An 18,463-nucleotide genomic window follows, 5' to 3' on the forward strand; every position below is an offset into this window, starting at 1 on the left:
TCTTTGTGGCCAGTAGACTATACCAGAAATTATGAAATGCCACGTTACCTATTAAGTTGCTGTAGTAGGCAGCTAAGGTGGCCTCCATGACCCCTGCCTCCTAATATGCATGCCCTGGTTTAAAACTCTTTCTTGGAGTGTTGGCTGGACCAAGTGACTCGATTCTAAAGAAGAGGACATGGTAAAGTAATGGGATATCACTTCTAAGAGTTGGCTGCAAGAGACTGACTTCCATCTTGATTGCACTCTCTCTTGCTTGCTCTGATGATGCAAGCTGCCCTGTGGAGATCCCCACATAGCAAGGGACTGAGGGAGACCTCTGGCTAACAGCCCATAAGGAACTGATTCCTATCTACACCCACTTGAGTGAGCATGGAAAAAGATCTACCCCAGGTGAGACTTAAGAATCTTAAATTTCAATGACTGCAACCCCAGCTGACACCTTGATCGCAGTCTTTTGAGAGACCCTGAGCCAGAACCTCCAATTAAGCCACTCCTGAATTCCTGACTCTCTGAAACTATGTGAGGTCATAAATGTTTGTTTTAAGGTCCTAAAGTTTGGGGTAATTGTTTTGTAGTAATAGATAACTAATATGTGAGCAAGAAAAAAAAAATTCAGGAAGGATGGAAGGGAAAAATCTATGAAATCAAGTGTAATATTATTGAAGAAAAGTATTTGGTTCATATTCTTAATAGACTCTGAATCTGTGTATGGAGTTATTTTTAGACTTTTTTTTATGAGAAAAATGTTTTCCTTCGACTCAAGGACAAACTCTGGTATTTCAATAAGTTGAGAATATTTAAAGGCAGAACCAGAATTCCAACCAGGTTTGAAGCCCTAGTTCTTTTCACAACATTATTACGCCTCCCTATGGTGATCCTTGTAACTTTAAATAAAAATATACCACAGCCCTGGCCGGTGAGGCTCAGTTGGTATATATATACCATATATATATATATATATATATATATATATATATATATATACACACACACACACACACACACACACACACACACACTGAGTGGCCAGATTATTATGCATTCAGATATACCATTGTCCAAATTATAAATACAGAAGTATGTTCATTAATTTAAGTTAGGAAGTTAAAGTGTCATGTTTCAAAACAGGTAATGCATGTAAGGACTACTCTTATCTATGTTCCTCACGCCCACCCCCACCCCACCTCATTGCTGGTGCTCAATACATCTAATGAGGAAGAAATTAAGGGTTCCTGTGATTTTGATTAAATTCAGTTTTATTTATTTATTTATTTTTTAAATTCAGTTTTAAATCCTAACTCTAAAAATCCTCTCTCTACCCCTCAGAGACCCAGACTTTCCCCCAGATAATCAGCAATCCGGAGGCAGCAGAAGACAGTAGCTGGGACTTGAGTATTGGTCACACAGTCCAGACCTCTGGCAGCCTAAAGATAACATCTTGTTTCAGGTCCGGAGCCTTAAGGTGGAACAACCCCCTGGCTACTTTCTCAGGAGACCAGACAGAGGGACCCTGGAAAGGTCCTCAGTGATGTCCTCAAGACCAGAAGAAATGATTCATCACCCTTCCTTCACCTCCCACCAATCATCTCCTAACATGACCCCAAATCCCTAACTCACGAGGTCTTGTGATTTCGCCCTACAGCCATCGAGTGTGGCTTTGAGCATTAGCTTCCCGCCTCCGTATGGGCCAATTCAATATTAAACTGTATTTTCTTTTTATACTGCAAACTCCTGCTCGTGCATTTCTTTGGGCCAGTATGTGCAGGCAGGCAAGTTCAAGGAAAAACCTCTGAAGTTCTGGTAACAAAGACACTAATTCCACAAGCAAGCCCACGTCTGGGGATATGGACCGGAATCCGGCGTCTGTTTCCCAGAGGGCCCTGGAGCCCACCGCTGGGGGCAGAATTGTAAAATTCGCCGGAGAAAGTAGAAAGTAGGGAGGAGGAGACGGAAGGGAACGACTGGCCGCCCCGGGTGAGTCCGATGGTCCAGGAGTCCCGGGTCAGGGGTGCCCCGGATGTCGGAGTACGCGGGGCGGGGCGAGTCAGGGGGGCGGGGCGCCGGGCGGACCGGAAGTTGCCTCTGCCCGGCCCAAAGATGGCGGCCGCAGTCACGCTTGCCCTTGTCACCTAACCTCTTGTAACCAATGGCGCCGCGATGTTCGGGTGACTCATTGGAGCGACCTAGGCACGACGTTATATGATGCAACGTTGGAGTCGAGGAAGCCGCCGGTGCACGTTGCGGTGACAAGGCGGCGGCGTGTTGGGAGGTGATGTCCTTGGAGGTGACCCGGGCGACCACAGGGATGGTGCTAGGTGAGTACGGCTCTGGGACCCCCGGGTGTGTAGGTGGCGCGTTGCCTCTGCCCGGGGCAGGAGCCTCGCTCACGCCGATTACCAGCACTTGCTGGTGGCCTCGCGCTGAGTGGGCGTGCCCCCACTCTTCAGACGTGAACGATGGCAGGGCGGGTGTGCAGGGCCTGGGCCCGCAGGGCCAGGCTGCTGGGCTCGCCCCGGCCTCCCTCCAGCCCTCTGGGCCCCGGGCCTGGTGTGGCGGCCGCTCCCGCCCTGCCCCCCGAAAATCCCGTGATGCGGCTGAGGTAGGCACTGTTGGACCTCAGGGTACCCTTCATCGACGTCACTCTTCAAAGTGATCGTCAGGAAAGGCCTTTAGAATTCGAACCCTCTTTCACAACCCTCATTTGTGCTGAGGTCCCCCGGCCCTCCATACGGAGCAGTAGAAAAGGGAAAAGCAGACCTGGTTCCCTAGCAGACTTCCTAGTCGCGAGGCCTTCTGCAATGTGTTTCACCTCAGAGCTTCGGTTTCCTTTAGAGACCAGAAGGAACCGCTATTTATCTGACATTTGGGCACTGACCCTGGGTACCTGATTTGTATGTGTGACTTTATTTCCTCCTCAGTGCAGCCTTCAAGGTGGGCGTTGTTTCCCTATTTTATAGTCAAGGAAATACGCTTGGGAAGTTAAGTGAATTCCGCAGGGCCACCCTTGCTGTGAAGGCACAACATCCCAGGATTCCAGGCTGGTCTAGCCAACTTCAAAGCCTTCTTTATTACTGGGAACTCGAGGAGGTGGAAGCAGGGTCACAGATTATTCAAGTGATCAAAGCTAATGAGATGGATGTCATTGAAATAGGGGTCTGGGAAAATAATTGCGATACATTTTCTTTTGGGCTGGGCAGTTTTTTACTATAGTAAATCAGCTGCTTGTTCTGTTCACAGAAATAAAGAATGGATGAAGTAGTTGCAGTATGAGATGACGGATAATTATTATCCAATTATGTAACTTATTCTCACTTTGTAAAACAGCAGAGCTATACGTCTCGGATCGAGAGGGAAATGATGCGACAGGTGATGGAACCAAGGAGAAACCTTTTAAAACCGGTCTAAAGGTAGTGTCTCCTCTCATAGCAGAACAGCTTTGCATTTATGAATGACTTATGTCAATTATTACGTGTCTTGTCAATAATTTATTTCAAGCACTAGGTTTTGAAGAGCGTTTTCAGAAAAAGGAAAAAGATTGTGTAAAGAAATGTAGCTTTAACAGTATTAGATCTAAGTCTAAACTTATTTGAACATTTTAAAAATGTCTTCTTTTTTCCTTATGTGGCATTGCATCTTGGAATGTGTCTCTCCAATGCGTCAGATGGCCAGTTTTTTCAGTTCTTGTTGAAATAATATTCAGCTTCAGGTTAAGGTGTGGGTCAAGACATCCCTCCTTAAGTAGCCGTGGGTTTGCCTGTTGAACTGAAATGTCTGCACCTGCCAGGTAATGCAATGTTAAAGCTCCCTCCTTGGACGCGCTAGGAAAAGCTCTGCCCTGACACTTTTTTTCTGTGTCCATACCTGGCCAATCCCCCTTTGTGTTGCCTATGTTACAACACTTATTTAGGTTATTATCAAGTGTTCCTCTCCTGGGAGCATCCTCTCCAGTTATGCTTTGGTGTGTCATACATAGTTCTTACTTTTTAACTCTTAGGGGAAAATATTTCTCTCATTTCTGGGCTGTTGGGGTGACTTGAGTTCCCCAAACTGACAACACTGTTTAGGTGAATGTTTGCAGAATGTCACTGTTAGCAAAAGCATGCCATTCTGATTTGGGGAATTACAGTTTGGCTCCTTCAATTTCAGTCATACAAAAGGAGTGATTAGTAGAGAGTGTCAGGTATTAAGTGAATTCCTAATGATTTGCAAACATCCCTACAAAGTCTGATGGTTAAAAACATGAGTTCTTCGGTGTTTTTTAAAAGGGCCAGGTTTCCCACTCCTCTGTACCAGTCATTGAGTTGGAACTGCTGTTAAAACAGAGGAAAGGTGTTTTTTAGGTTAGAAGCTATACTTTTAGAAAGCTTTTTGTAAGCTTTAGATCTCATGATTGGAGAGAGTAATTCCTTATAATTATTTCTTGGTTGACTTAACAACTTGGAAGAAAATTTGAAGTAGTTAATAAAACATTTATCTTTTACATACTTTCAACTATTTTTTTTAAAAAAGAATATGAATTATAAAATCCTGTATAATAAAAGGCTAATATGCAAATTGTCCCCTTGGCCAGGAGTTCAACCTGGAGTTCGACCAGGGAGCTGAGCTGACGGCCCCTCCCCCTGGCCGGCCTCCACCCGTGCATGAATTCGTGCACCCGGCCTCTAGTATTCAATAACAGCAAAGCTGATGTGTTCCAGTATTAGTGAAAGAGATACTCTACATAAGAGTAATTTTTAAAATTAAATGAAACTTAGCCCTTTGTGTTCTTAGCCATTATTTTGTTACTAGAGTTTCAGAATTGGCTTATCTGTTCCTTAGCCAGGATTAATCGTTTAGATGTGAGTTGTAACTGGCTTTTGCTATCATCTGTCTCCTCTGTTGTCAGCATAACTCCCTCTGGCCCCTACCCACTTAAAATCTGTTGCTTCTAGTCTACTTGTGGCTGGGAAACTCTATATTATGTAACTGAACTTGCTAGAACGTTGCAAAAGGATACAAAAGGTAAAAAAAAAGTTCTTGGTACTTCAACCAGTCGATATATCAATACTGACTTTCCACTCTTGGGATCTCTTCTTGGCTCTTGATTATGTCCTATGGTTGAAATTGCCTCATAATAAAGGTGTTATTTTGATCTCAAATATTGTACAATGTTAAGGATATTTTCTTTTTCTCTCTCCCCATCCAAGGCTTTGATGACAGTGGGAAAAGAACCATTTCCTACCATTTACGTAGATTCACAAAAAGAAAATGAGGTAGGGTGAACGAAAACCTTTACTGAATTTTATTTTCTGAATATTCATCAGAACATAGAGGTCTTGAAAAACTAAATATCTGTTCTCTCTAGCGGTGGGATGTTATTTCTAAATCACAGATGAAGAACATTAGGAAAATGTGGCATAGGGAACAAATGAAGAGTGAATCCCGGGAAAAGAAAGAGGTGAGCAATGAATTCGCAACTGAAAACATTTCAAATGTTAGAACACTAGGAACCGTGTTAACAAACTGCTTTATCATTAAAATTAGGCAGAAGACAATTTGAGAAGAGAAAAGAACCTGGAAGAAGCAAAGAAGATTACCATTGAAAACGATCCAAGTCTTCCAGAGCCGAAATGTGTAAGTGTGACATGTATTGTCACAAACACGGCAAACTGTTATTTCTGTGTCTGAGGGCCCTGCCATGAGGTTTGTTCCTTTGCATTGTCGGTCTTTCCTTTCCTTTTAGAAGAAGGGATAGAGAGAAGTAATGTTTTAGAGTTTTGCGGCTGGTGGTTCTTTTGGGGTTCATTTTCTTTTTTTTAAAAATATTTTTATTGATTTCAGAGAGGAAGGGAGAGGGAGAGAGAGATAGAAACATCAATGATGAGAGAGAATTATTGATCAGCTGACTCCTGCAAGTCCCACACAGGGAATCGAGCCCACAACCTGGACATGTGCCCTGACCAGGAATCGAACTGTGACCTCCTGGTTCATAGGATGATGCTCAACCACTGAGCCACGCCAGTCGGACAGGATTTTTTAAATACAAAGTTTTGTGATTTTATGAGATTGGATTCCTTCTCTATTCTTTCTAGAACAGAATGCTGGCCTGTGAGTGGGCATGCGTAGATTTCAGATAGTTCTGATTGCTGATGAACTGCCATATTTTTCCTGTTTTTTTAGTGAGGAAGCTGTTTTCTTGGTTGTATTCACCATCCCCTTTACTCATCTTCTCTATTCTCCTTCATCCCCCAAACAAAAAGCTAGCTAGCCTTTGTTAACTTCTACCTCCCAGAATTTATGGAGGGACTGTGAGGTCAGGGAAAGGGCTCTGTGTGGATTTGGATTATTGCTATTGTGAATTCATTTACTCGCTGATTTTCTGTAGCCATAGCTGAAATTCTGGGTGTTTCTCACAGTTGGTTTTGCACTAAGAGAAAGAAGACTCAGATTTTTTTTAACCACTCAGTATGGTGAAATTTTCTGTTTCTAACCTGCAGTAGAGTTACTAATCTGTAGTTTTGCACCATTTTTGAAATTTTAACACTTTACTGTCATCTATCTCATATTAATGAAAATTTGATATGTGATAAATGACACAGTTAGTGAAATGTTATTTATTTTAATTTGACAGGTGAAGATTCATGCATTAGAAGGATATAGAGGCCAAAGAGTTAAAGTGTTTGGCTGGGTCCACAGGCTGCGAAGGCAAGGTAAAAGGCATAGCTTTCCTTTTCTCTCTTTTATTTTTAAATATACCTGGTCTTAGATGAAGAGTAATGTAAAAACATTACTTGGAAATATTTTGATTTTTGGATGCTAGCTTTTTAAAGGAGATAGTGACTTATATCCTAAATTTGTTCTTATTCAATATGACTATTAAAAGTTTAAAAAATTTTAAAATGCTATTTAACTGTAAGCAATCACAGTGATCAGAAGATGTCCAATAAATATTTGTGTAGTTGAACTTAGTTTTTTAATGAAAAGCAGGAAGTAGAGAGCCAAATCTGAAACTTACTGATGGTAGTACTCATGACACTTATGATTAGTATATTTGCATTCTGCTTCTCCTGATATTTTGCTTTCTCTTTCTCTTTTTATTACTTTATTACATGTGTTTTATTGTAAGTGGTTATCAAATCCTTCGTAAAAAGAAATGGGACATTTGCCCTGGCCGGGTGGCTCAATTGGTTGAGCGTCATCCTGAAAACCAAAAGGTTGCGGGTCAATTCTTGATCGGCACATACCTGGGTTGCAAGTTCGATCCCTAGTCTGAGCGCGTAGGGATCACATCGATGCTTTTCTCTCTTTTTCTCTCTCTAAAAACATATCCTCGGGTGAAGATTCATTTAAAAAGGGAGAGACGTAAATAAGAAAAAATTATTCTCTACCACAGTCTTTCTGCACCTCGCACCTAGTGCAGAGTCCATTAGGCATTGCTTGGGCGTCAGCAGCTAATAGGACTAATCCCTCATCTCATGTTGCTTACTGTCTGCTTTCCCATGGTCGCATGGGTCATGAGGATCACATCGAATTTGAAAGTACAATTAAGAAGATAACATGCTTTACAAACACTGAGTAGTGATAGAACCAGTGACACTTGAGAGGAAGGGCAGCCCCTGGGAGGTCTGAACTTTCAATACATTTCTCTTTCTCACTTTCAGGAAAGAACTTAATGTTTCTGGTGTTGCGGGATGGTACAGGGTATCTTCAGTGTGTCTTGTCAGATGACTTGGTAAATATTTTCTTTTACTTGTGGCTAAAATTTCAATTTTTTCAGTAGCTTTCTTTATTGTTAGTTTTTGGAATTTTAACTATTATTATGGAAAACATTTATTTGTTGGGGAAAAACTGGTTGTTTGTCCTGTGGAATTTCTCTGAATTTGGTCAATTGTATAAGCTGGATGTTAAGTCTAATCATATATCTACATATATAATTTATATATATGTTGTGTATATAGATATATAGATATTTGGCACCACTTTCATGGGCAAAGCTCTTCCAATTGCATATTGTGAAACACATAATGTCTGGTTGGTGTGTTTTTTTGTGTTGTTTTTTTTTTAATTGTGGACTCAGGTGTTGATAGCCTGGTCCCTCCCTCCATTATAAAGTTCCCCATCACTTTTCTTCTAATGATTTTAACAAATATTGGTGATCATAGCTCATATTGACTCTGTATTATTTTAACAGTCTGAATTTCAAATAAAAATGAATTTTTCAAATATTTTTAAGAGATGTGGGCTAGTGTCATTTATGCCTATGTATGTATGTAAAGTATCTATTTACATAAATGTGTATATATATAGAGAGAGAGATAAATCTTTTATAAAAATAGCTATTCTTTATTAATATTAAAAATTGATGGCCATCGTATTTTACTAGTTTTGGACCCCTTTGCTTTCTAAACGTTAGAATATTTTAATGTAAATGTGAATAACTTAAGTTTGAACTTGATCTTTTTATAGTGCCAGTGTTACAATGGAGTAGTCTTGTCCACTGAGAGTAGTGTTGCAGTGTACGGAATGCTAAATCTTACCCCAAAGGGCAAGCAGGTGAGTGGATTGACTTTCTCACTGGGTGAATAGCTGTTTGTTTGTTTTCCAATTTGTACTTTTGGTACTTGGCATATAAATATACAAATATGATGCAGTTGCTAAATTTAGTATGCCTTTTCCTTTTCCAGTGAAATCCCACTGTACAGCTCGTAAGATGTGACAGACTCAGGGATTTCCAACCTTTGTAGAATTCCTGAATAATCCTCATAGACCATAATGTAGCCACTTTGCTGTGGGTGTGTGAATAACTTTTCAGCTAGGTGGAAATAAAAACTTAATCCAAGAAATTTCAGGAAAGAACAGTAATCTAAATCTGAAAATTTCTGGATAGAATTTGAGAACATCTTAAAAAAGTTAAATATAACTGCTATGCAAAAAGATGTTTGTTTTCCTAGCCAACAGGCACATAACCTGTACCAGTTACAGTTATTTGTTAGTAATTATTGCTCAAATAACTACTGCAGTTATATTCCCTGGCTGGGAAAGAAAACAAAGGTGACGTACTAACCACCAGAGGGAGCCCCTAGAGTCTACCTAATAGACTAGAAATACTGATAAAAGAGAGTCAGAGCTCATGTAAAAGAAGAACCTGTATTTAGAGTGAATATCTGATCCAAGTTCCCTGGATTTTCCTTGGGATTAATGTGATTGGGAAATGGAGTGATTGTTATGATGTTACTTGCTGTCCAGTGTTTGGCTTGGAGAAAATTATGTATTTCATAATTGGTGGCTTCTAAAATGAATTGTTTTTAATGGAATTATCAGGGAGAATATGAACTTTTACTAGATATATGTTCCAAGGAGAAAGAGCTTGTAGTAAAAACTTTGCATTTAAAGAGTTTTTCAATGTGAGTATTGTATTACTTTCAATTATTGGTAAAGGCTAGAAAGATATACCAAAATGTTAATAGTAGTTAGTAGTTACTCCAAGTTGTGGGATTGTAGTTTTATTTTTTACTTTGTGCTTTCTAATTTTTTAAAAACTTGTATGTGAATTAACTCTGAAAGGAATATTAAATATGTCAATATAAAATTGAATTATTGGGTCGGTTAGAAGGGTAGGCTAATAATGATGAGATTTTTAGAAATATCAGCTTACCAAAAAATTTTTGTAACCAAGTAAAAACTCAAAGTTTTTGCTGCACAATAGCCAGTAAGTTGAGTGAGAAGGAATTGGGGTAAGGAAAGCAACTTTATTCAGAAGCCAGCAAGCAGAGGAGAAGGCAGACTAGCATCCTAAAGAACCACCTTGAGAAAGTACAGAATTCAGTCATCTTTTATGTCAGGGGACAGGGGAGAACAGGAGGGGTTTAAAGTCAAGAGGTGATTAAGGACCACAGACGTCTGGATGCCAGAAATGGCCCAAGGGGGTGTGAAAATTCTTTGCTTTTGTTCAACAAACTCCAATTGTCTTGGTCCCAGTCACAAGATTCCTATAAAAATTTTTTTAATACATTTGTGTGGGTTTTTAAAAAATATTTTTTTATTGATTTCAGAGAGGAAGGAAGAGGGAGAGAGAGATAGAAACATCCATGATGAGAGAGAATCATTGCCTCCTGCAAGTCCTCCACTGGGATCAAGCCTACAACCCGGGCATGTGCCCTTGACCAGAATCGAACCTGGGACCTTTCATTTCACAGGCTGACACTCTATCCACTGAGCCAAACGGGCTAAGGCTCCTATAAATAAACTTTTTTTTTTTTTTTTTTTAACATACCTTCCTTATCTGGGGAAGTCGTGGCGAGCAGGGAGGTTGTTTCAGTAATTTCTAGGCTACAAGTTAGATCCTTGAATGATTAGCATATGTGTGTGCAGGACTAAGCAGAAGATTCTAAGCCACATGTCATGGGACCTGGCAGGTTCAAGCAATGTGGAGTCAGAAAGATTATTTGAATCTATTACATTTTGACACAAATTAAAATTTTTACTACCACTGTAAATTTTTTGTTTCATTCTCCTTCCCTTTCATCCCTTCCCTCCTTTTTTAAAAATGTAGGCTCCTGGGGGCCATGAGCTGAGTTGTGACTTCTGGGAACTGATCGGCTTGGCCCCTGCTGGAGGAGCTGATAACTTGATCAACGAAGAGTCTGACGTTGATGTCCAGCTCAACAACAGACACATGATGATCCGAGGAGAAAACATGTCCAAAATCCTGAAAGCACGCTCCGTGGTCACTAGGTGCTTTAGAGATCACTTCTTTGATAGGGGGTACTGTGAAGTAAGTGTGCACTCATCTCTTGCAAATGATACCTTTGGCCATTCTTCAACTTGAACAGAAGTGCTCACAGTAGGCTTTCTTTACTCCTTTCCATTTGAACAGGTTACTCCTCCAACATTAGTGCAAACTCAAGTAGAAGGTGGTGCTACACTCTTCAAGCTTGACTATTTTGGAGAAGAGGCATTTTTGACTCAGTCCTCTCAGTTGTACCTGGAGACCTGCATTCCAGCTCTGGGAGATGTTTTTTGTATTGCACAGTCATACAGGGCAGAACAATCCAGAACAAGAAGGCACCTGGCTGAGTATGAATTGTCTTTTTATTTTTATTTTTAAAAATGTAAAAATAGCCAAAACCGGTTTGGCTCAGTGGATAGAGCGTCGGCCTGCGGACTGAAGGGTCCCGGGTTCGATTCCGGTCAAGGGCATGTACCTTGGTTGCGGGCACATCCCCAGTGGGAGGTGTGCAAGAGGCAGCTGATCGATGTTTCTCTCTCATCGATGTTTCTAGCTCTCTATCCCTCTCCCTTCCTCTCTGTAAAATATCAATAAAATATATTTTTAAAAAAATGTAAAAATAATTGTTTAGAAAAGCAATTTTTATGTAGTCAAAGGATGCCTATGTAAATGTGTTGGTATATTAAGAGGATATATGAAGAGCAGTTGAATAAATTAATTGAAACCATGGAAGAAGTTTTGCCTCTTAGACCATAGCTAGCTAAGGCCTTCCTTTTACTTAGTCTTGATCCTTTATGTGTTAAGGAATAAACAAAAATTCATTATTTAAAGGAGAAAGGTAGGTGTGTGCTAAAACTAATTTGCAGAGTTAGCAAGGTTGGAATTTTACTTTTCTGGACAATTTCCCAATGTTAAAATCCTTGTATGAGAGAAACTTAGTAGAAATGAAGAGCAGCTCTGAGCTAGTGTCTCATTCTTCAGATACACTCACGTGGAGGCAGAGTGTCCTTTCCTGACCTTTGAGGAGCTCCTGAACCGGTTGGAGGACTTGGTTTGTGACGTGGTAGATAGAGTCTTGAAATCACCCGCAGCAAGCATAGTGTATGACCTCAATCCGGTAGGTGTAGTGTTTTATGGAAATACAAAATTATGATTTCTGGAAGGCAATGTTGTTTTCAACCTCAGTATTTATAGATTAAATGGGTTGGCAAGCTTTGAAATAAGTGACTAATAATTGCCATTTCTCCACGCTACTTCAAAAGGTAACTAACCAAGAATGTGCAAACAGCTTCAAACATACATGTACATACACAAAGAAGAGATAAGATCATCTGTGGCTTTGTTTTTGTTAGGGACACATTAACTGGACTATGTAATAAGCAACATAGTTGGTGCTCAGTGACTGCTGCATTTCAGTAAAAGTGGAATCACCTTTGGAAGTAACAACAATATATAATTTCACACCAATGGTTCAGGGAATAATGAGTTTGTTGGAGTTAGTTTATGCTCTCACGTGTATTACCACAAAGATTCCAGTTATGTAACCACCAGTAGTCAGTTCCATTCATCTCCCCCTCAATCAGAGCCCTGCAGAATGTTTGAAACATCTTTTATCTAATGTTTTTTTGACATCCCTTTCAGGGGAGTACTTTAAAGGTGGAAGCATTTAAAATTAAAGTATTTTTATATTCATGCATTAAAAAAATAATTGTCAGTAATTTCATAACATTTTAACTTAGGAGGAAGTTCATATGTTTTTGTTTTTAGGAATATCCACATTGATTTTTAGTTTGAAATAATATTTTACAATGGTACTAAGTAGTTTTTCTTAAAATGGAAATTTTAGTGTTAATGGTTTCTTTATATACACTGTATTTTTCCTTCTGTAGAATTTCAAGCCCCCCAAACGGCCTTTCAAACGGATGAACTATTCAGATGCTATTGTGTGGCTCAAAGAACACAATATAAAGAAAGAAGATGGAACTTTCTATGAATTTGGAGAGGTATGTATTCCTTTCTAATCATTGTTTCAAAGGCGGCATTGTGCTTAAGTGGATTGCTACTTCTGCTTAATTAACCAGAGATGCAGGAGGCATCTGCTTGCCATCAAATCTATGGTAACTGAACCTTCTAGGATGGCTGAGGGTTCATTTGACTTAAGAGATGTAGAGTAAGCCTTAGAACAGTGCCTTACTGTAGCATTCAATAAATATTAGCAAGTTTTTCGCCTTCACACCTCAACCATTGCCTCTTTTCTCTTCTTCCATGGTCAGTCATAAGCTTGATTGTAATTCTCTAGGCTGCCAGGATGCCTCAGAAAGTTGTAAACTATAAAATTATACATGCAGAATGTTAGCATGTATATATATTTGTTTTGTTTGTCTGGAGGAAGTATCTGGCTTTGCAAAAAGGATCCCTCCTCGCAAAACAGTAAATCTAAACTCCTTCGTGTTTTGATTTAGAAGAAAATAGCCGCTGGTTAAAATACAAAACCAAGAGAAGCCTTGATAAGGAAGGTGACCTGGGGCCCCAGGTAAACTGAGTGGGTATCTGTTTGGGGTGTAGATTATTTGCTAAATTTTTTATTTATTGATTTGAGAGAGAGAGAGAGACATCAATTTGTTGTTCCACTTATTTATGAATTCATTGGTTGATTCTTGTATTGCCCTGATTGGGGATTGAACCCACAACTTTGGCATATCAGGATAGCACTCTAACCAACTGAGCTGCCAGGATGGGGGTATAAATTGTTAACACAATTCTCAGCCCTCTTCCCTGTGCATTTAACCATTCCTTGCGTAATATTTGCAAATCCAACTATTCTACAGACGAAATGTAATTACTGCTAGCTAGAGGTTTGTTTTGTTTTTAGAAGGAATTTAGAGAGGACAAACAGTAGACTGGACCTATGTAAGTTACTCTTAATGTTTCATGGATTCAATTGATGATGTATAATAGAATTTTGTACTGAAGACTTTAGAACTGTTAGCAAAGTGGTGTGATTGAGTGGAAAGAATACTAGTTTTGGAGTAAGAAGCCTTCGCAGGTGGGCTTAGCTCCCACCTCTGTCCTCTGCTGTATAACTGAAGGCCAGTGACCCTGCTCTCTGGTTCCTTATCTCTGATGCCGAGGTAACATCCACTTTGCAAAGTCGTGAGGACTCAATGAGCAAAATGCCTTACAGGGTCCCTGGCACAGGAAGTGATAAGGGCATGCCAGTCCTTATTCTACACCCATACACAAGAGTATGCTACAGTAGCTAAACAGTCTTCAGACTTTTGGAAAAGACCCCTTTTCCTTCAATTAAAACTTATTCAACCTCAGGATAACTCTAGGGTGCAAAATAGATAAAAGCTGAGAGACCAGAGCTCTCCCACTCACCTCCCATCTCTCTGTACTTTAGAGGGCACAGGGCTCCAGGGGCTAGAGCTTGGAAACTGGTGGGCCAGGTGATTGCTAAGCTCCATTTCAGTTCCTACACGAAACAAATCAGTGAGTCTTGTCCAGTTCTTTCTTCAATTTTTACTGGGACAGGAGTTTTCAGTGGCATTTATCTGTGTTTTACTGAAGGATGTTTGAGAGAGAATGGATTCATCATCACCTAACAAATCTTGGCTAACTATTCCAGGTGTGGTTACACTTAAAATTTGAATTGGCTATTTGTCTTATGACAGTGTCATACTATCATTGAAGGTACACAGATTTATTATTATAGGAAAGTGCAGATACTAGGAGAGTTTAAAGATTATTGTTTTTTGTTTGTTTGTTTTTATTGACTTCAGAGAGGAAGGGAGAAGGAGAAAGAGGATAAGAATATCAATGATGAGAGAGAATCATTGATTGCTGCCTCCTGCATACCCCACACTGGGGATCAAGCCCACAATCTGGGCAGGTGCCCTGACCAGGAATCAAATGTGACCGGTTCATATGTCGACGCTTAACCACTGGGCTCTTCCAGCCAGGCAAAAGATTGTTGTTATTAATAACATACACTGTGTGTATATCTGTGATGTTCTGGAGCATTCACTGATTAGCATATGTTTTTTGGGATGAAATGGACCATGTCTGCTTCAGAGCTAGATAAAACTAGCCATTGACAAAAATGACTGAGCAATATCTAGTCACAGTGATAATGACTTGGGTGGGGCTTTATTGTTTGGGGGGGGTTTCATTCCTCAAGCAGCATGGCATGTGAGATATATTGTAGAAGGTTGCAGATCATTTTATAGTTTATTTAATAACTGGGTTTTTAAAATATATTTATTTGATTTTTAAAGAAATTGTCCCTTACCCTGTGTGTCTGGGTGATGGTGGGTATGGATTCTTCCTGTGTTGCACTAAGAAGAGGAAGGGTAGCTACTGGGTGAAAGAGCTGCTTCTGTCTTATTGCATTTAGAGCTGTAAATGTTAATAAAGTCTTGTTGAACCTCAGGATATCCCTGAAGCTCCTGAGAGACTGATGACGGACACCATTAATGAGCCCATCTTGCTTTGTCGATTTCCTGTGGAGATCAAGTCCTTCTATATGCAGCGCTGTCCTGAGGATTCCCGCCTCACCGAATCTGTCAGTTGTGATTCGAATAGTATTAATGATTTTGCTTTTCAAGGGGGTGGAGACTGTTATTGGGATAATATACAGCTCATGGCAAATACTTCATTATAAATCTAGAATGACATTTTTTTGAGAAGTTTTTTTTTTTGTGTGTTCTCTAATAAATTTACTTAGTTAACTTACAGAATTTGAATATTTGCATTTTGCATGATCATAGTACTCCTTTAGCTATTGGAGCTTAATTGTGATTTTTTTTTTTATAATATATTTTTATTGATTTTAGAGAGGAATGGAGAGGAAGAGAGAGATAGAAACATCAATGATCAGAGAGAATCATTGATCGGCTGCCTCCTGCACACCCCCTACTGGGGATCGAGCCCACAACCTGGGCATGTGCCTTTGACCAGAATTGAACCCAGGACCCTTCAGTCACAGGCCAACACTCTGTTCACTGAGCCAAACCGGCTAGGGCTGAATTGTGATTTTCATTTAAACTATAGAGCAATGTCATGACTGATAGCCTGTCGTAACTGCATTTGATTTACTTGTTAAAGGTCGACGTGTTGATGCCCAATGTTGGCGAGATTGTGGGAGGCTCAATGCGTATCTGGGATAGTGAAGAAATGCTGGCAGGTTATAAAAGGGAAGGAATTGACCCCACACCCTATTACTGGTACACAGATCAGGTAGAAACAATTTTTTAAATACTCTATACATTTTTTTACTGTAATAGTTTTGTATAAATTGAATTTTAAAAGGTGATGATTCAGGATGGAACTTTGGTATTTAAAGAGCTATATTCAGTTTCATGATTATAATAATGTGTCATGTGAATATTGCTAGTTTTTGGCTTTGGCTAATGACATGTTAACTTCATTTGAAACCCTATTTAACTGCTGGCCTTGCTCATCGCTGCTGAGTTTTTAAACATTTGTCATTGGATCTAACCAAATATCTAGTGCTATCTTTCATTTTCCTCTTACAACCAATGACATTGACTTGGTTTTAAAGTTTGAAATCTCTTCTTTCCAAGGTAGCACTTAATCCCTGGTTGTTTTTTTTCATACCAAATTATTTCTTCACATTTGTTCCATGAAGGTATTTAGATTAAGGGTTGAGTTCTTAACCACAATAAGCTAACTCATTTCACAGTAGAAAATTTTAACTATGTTGGGAAAAACTGTAAACTAAGCATATTCCTCTCTCTTCTTTTTAAACAGAGAAAATATGGCACCTGTCCTCATGGAGGCTATGGCTTGGGCTTGGAACGATTCTTGACCTGGATTCTGAATAGGTATCACATCCGAGATGTATGCTTATACCCTCGCTTTGTCCAGCGCTGCAAGCCATAACCGGTGCCTCCTGAAGCACGAAGGCCAGCACACGGTTCCTGAGAGCAACAGACTGCCTCGTCCAAAAGAACAAAAAGCCAAGATCTTCCCTTTTTTATTCTATGGGGATGTGTCTGGTTCTGTTTTCTCCTTTTGTTTTTTGTTTTCTATTCCTGCTACCACAGAAAGCAATCCAAAACACTGGAACATAAAGTGACATTGATGTTGCCATTTTAAGAAAAAATATCCATTACAAAATTTGGGAGAAATACGTGGCATGTAACTCTGCTATTACGAATATATTTCAGCATTTTATGTAATTATAGGTTATAATACTTGCACATATATACCATATATATATAATTAAACAGGTTTTAATTGTGGTCTAAGACATTCCAATTACTTAAACTTTCTGTCTTTTTAATTACAACTGAAATTCTTTAATTTGTATCATTTTATTGTATCAATGGGTTAAACATCTTGGGAAGATTGACACTATGATGTAAAAATTTGCTAGTATTAGAACAGAGTACAATTTAACAGTAGATGCTGGAATCAAATGAATAGTCTCTTGTATCATTATTAATCTTCTCTAAATCCATGTAGCTGCTTGTAATTCTGAGGTATACGGATTGATATGGAAGAACTTGTAAAAATGGAACTGTCTTAATTTGAAGAGCAAAAATTTTTTTTCAGCGCTTCAGTGCACAGCATCCTTCCTAGCATTAATTTAAATTAAAGGCAGACTGGTCTTCCCTCTTTCCTGGTAGTTCCTAAATAACTAAGAATAAGTTCCCAAAGAATTTGCACATAGAATCTTGCTAACAACTGTTAAGTGACTGAGTCATCCCCAGATCTCATCTGTACTCCCTTACTAACTCTCAGCAGGCTTTTTGAATGGCTTTGTTTCAGATTTGGTTAATTTCTCCCCCAAAATGCATGTCATGTATTCTCAGGTTGTATTCTCAGCAATCAATAAATGGACACACGTAAAAACTCTTTGATGGCTTAATTTTTAAAAAAATTTTATTGATTTTTTACAGAGAGGAAGGGAGAGGGATAGAGAGTTAGAAACATCGATGAGAGAGAAACATCAATCAGCTGCCTCCTGCACACCCCCTACTGGGGATGTGCCCGCAACCAAGGTACATGCCCCTGACTGGAATCCAACCTGGGACCTTTCAGTCCGCAGGCTGACGCTCCATCCACTGAGCCAAACCAGTTAGGGCGGCTTAATTTTTTTTAAGCTGAACATTTCTGTCTCACATTAGTTCATGTGTTTGCATTTTTTATCTTTTATTTTTCATGTGTGTATAATATGATATCAAGATAGATATGACTAAATTTAGTAGGTATTACTAACATTTGCGGTAATGAAAAGGAATGATATTTAAAAATTAGATGTAGGTCCTAGCTACATCTTTTTGTGCATTATTTTTGAACACATTAAATTAGATCCTGTTCTGCAATAAGTGAAATGACAAGGAAAAGGGGCATTTGTAGTGTATTTAGCCTATCTTGTTAAATAAAAAATATTTGTAAGAATGTGAATGATTGGATTCAAGTAGGCAATTCATTTGATCACAGTTTAGGTGGAGGGGTTAATTCAATTATCCTAAATTTTAATTGTGTAAATTAATTGATAATTATAAATACTGAGGGAGAGGCATGGGGTTAGATGGGGTAGGAAGTCAAGGTCATGGTAACATCAGGCCCAGTGAGCAGCAAACCTCACAGAGGTGGGCTTTCGTTTCCTTCACTGTGTGGTTGTGGTCCAGGCGTCACGACTCTTTCCCACATCCCTGCTGAGTGTCCAGCACACAGACACCCTGGTTCTGAGCCCCTGCTCTCGTGGCACTCTCCTCTCAC

The 18,463-nt window shown here is 39.5% G+C and overlaps 1 protein-coding gene across 2 annotated transcripts; it reads left to right on the forward strand.

Annotated features, from left to right (window-relative positions):
• Positions 1–1,450: 1,450 nt before the first annotated feature.
• NARS1 (asparaginyl-tRNA synthetase 1) lies at positions 1,451–18,143 on the forward strand. Of its 2 annotated transcripts, none has more exons than XM_080684031.1 (15): positions 1,451–2,318; positions 3,328–3,410; positions 5,190–5,255; positions 5,348–5,440; positions 5,527–5,616; positions 6,614–6,692; positions 7,644–7,714; positions 8,449–8,535; positions 10,535–10,756; positions 10,859–11,058; positions 11,693–11,828; positions 12,601–12,714; positions 15,144–15,275; positions 15,818–15,949; positions 16,484–18,143. In XM_080684031.1, exons 1-15 carry the CDS (start codon positions 2,276–2,278, stop codon positions 16,613–16,615), a joined length of 1,680 nt encoding a protein of 559 aa, XP_080540157.1. In that variant the 5' UTR covers positions 1,451–2,275; the 3' UTR covers positions 16,616–18,143. The 2 variants fall into 2 exon arrangements, with proteins under 2 accessions (XP_080540157.1, XP_080540158.1); XM_080684032.1 differs by having other exon boundaries at positions 2,158–2,318; positions 3,331–3,410.
• Positions 18,144–18,463: the final 320 nt, after the last annotated feature.

The sequence above is a fragment of the Plecotus auritus genome, assembly GCF_963455305.1.
Source record: "Plecotus auritus genome assembly, chromosome: 8".
NCBI classification, from domain to species: Eukaryota; Metazoa; Chordata; class Mammalia; order Chiroptera; family Vespertilionidae; genus Plecotus; species Plecotus auritus.

Excerpts from the sequence above, each read along its gene's own strand:
- NARS1 (XM_080684031.1), top strand. The coding sequence starts at position 2,276 with ATGTCCTTGGAGGTGACCCGGGCGACCACAGGGATGGTGCTAG. Across the intron at positions 8,536-10,534 it reads TTACCCCAAAGGGCAAGCAG|GCTCCTGGGGGCCATGAGCT; the intron begins GTGAGTGGATTG and ends TTAAAAATGTAG. Across the intron at positions 11,829-12,600 it reads TAGTGTATGACCTCAATCCG|AATTTCAAGCCCCCCAAACG; the intron begins GTAGGTGTAGTG and ends TTCCTTCTGTAG.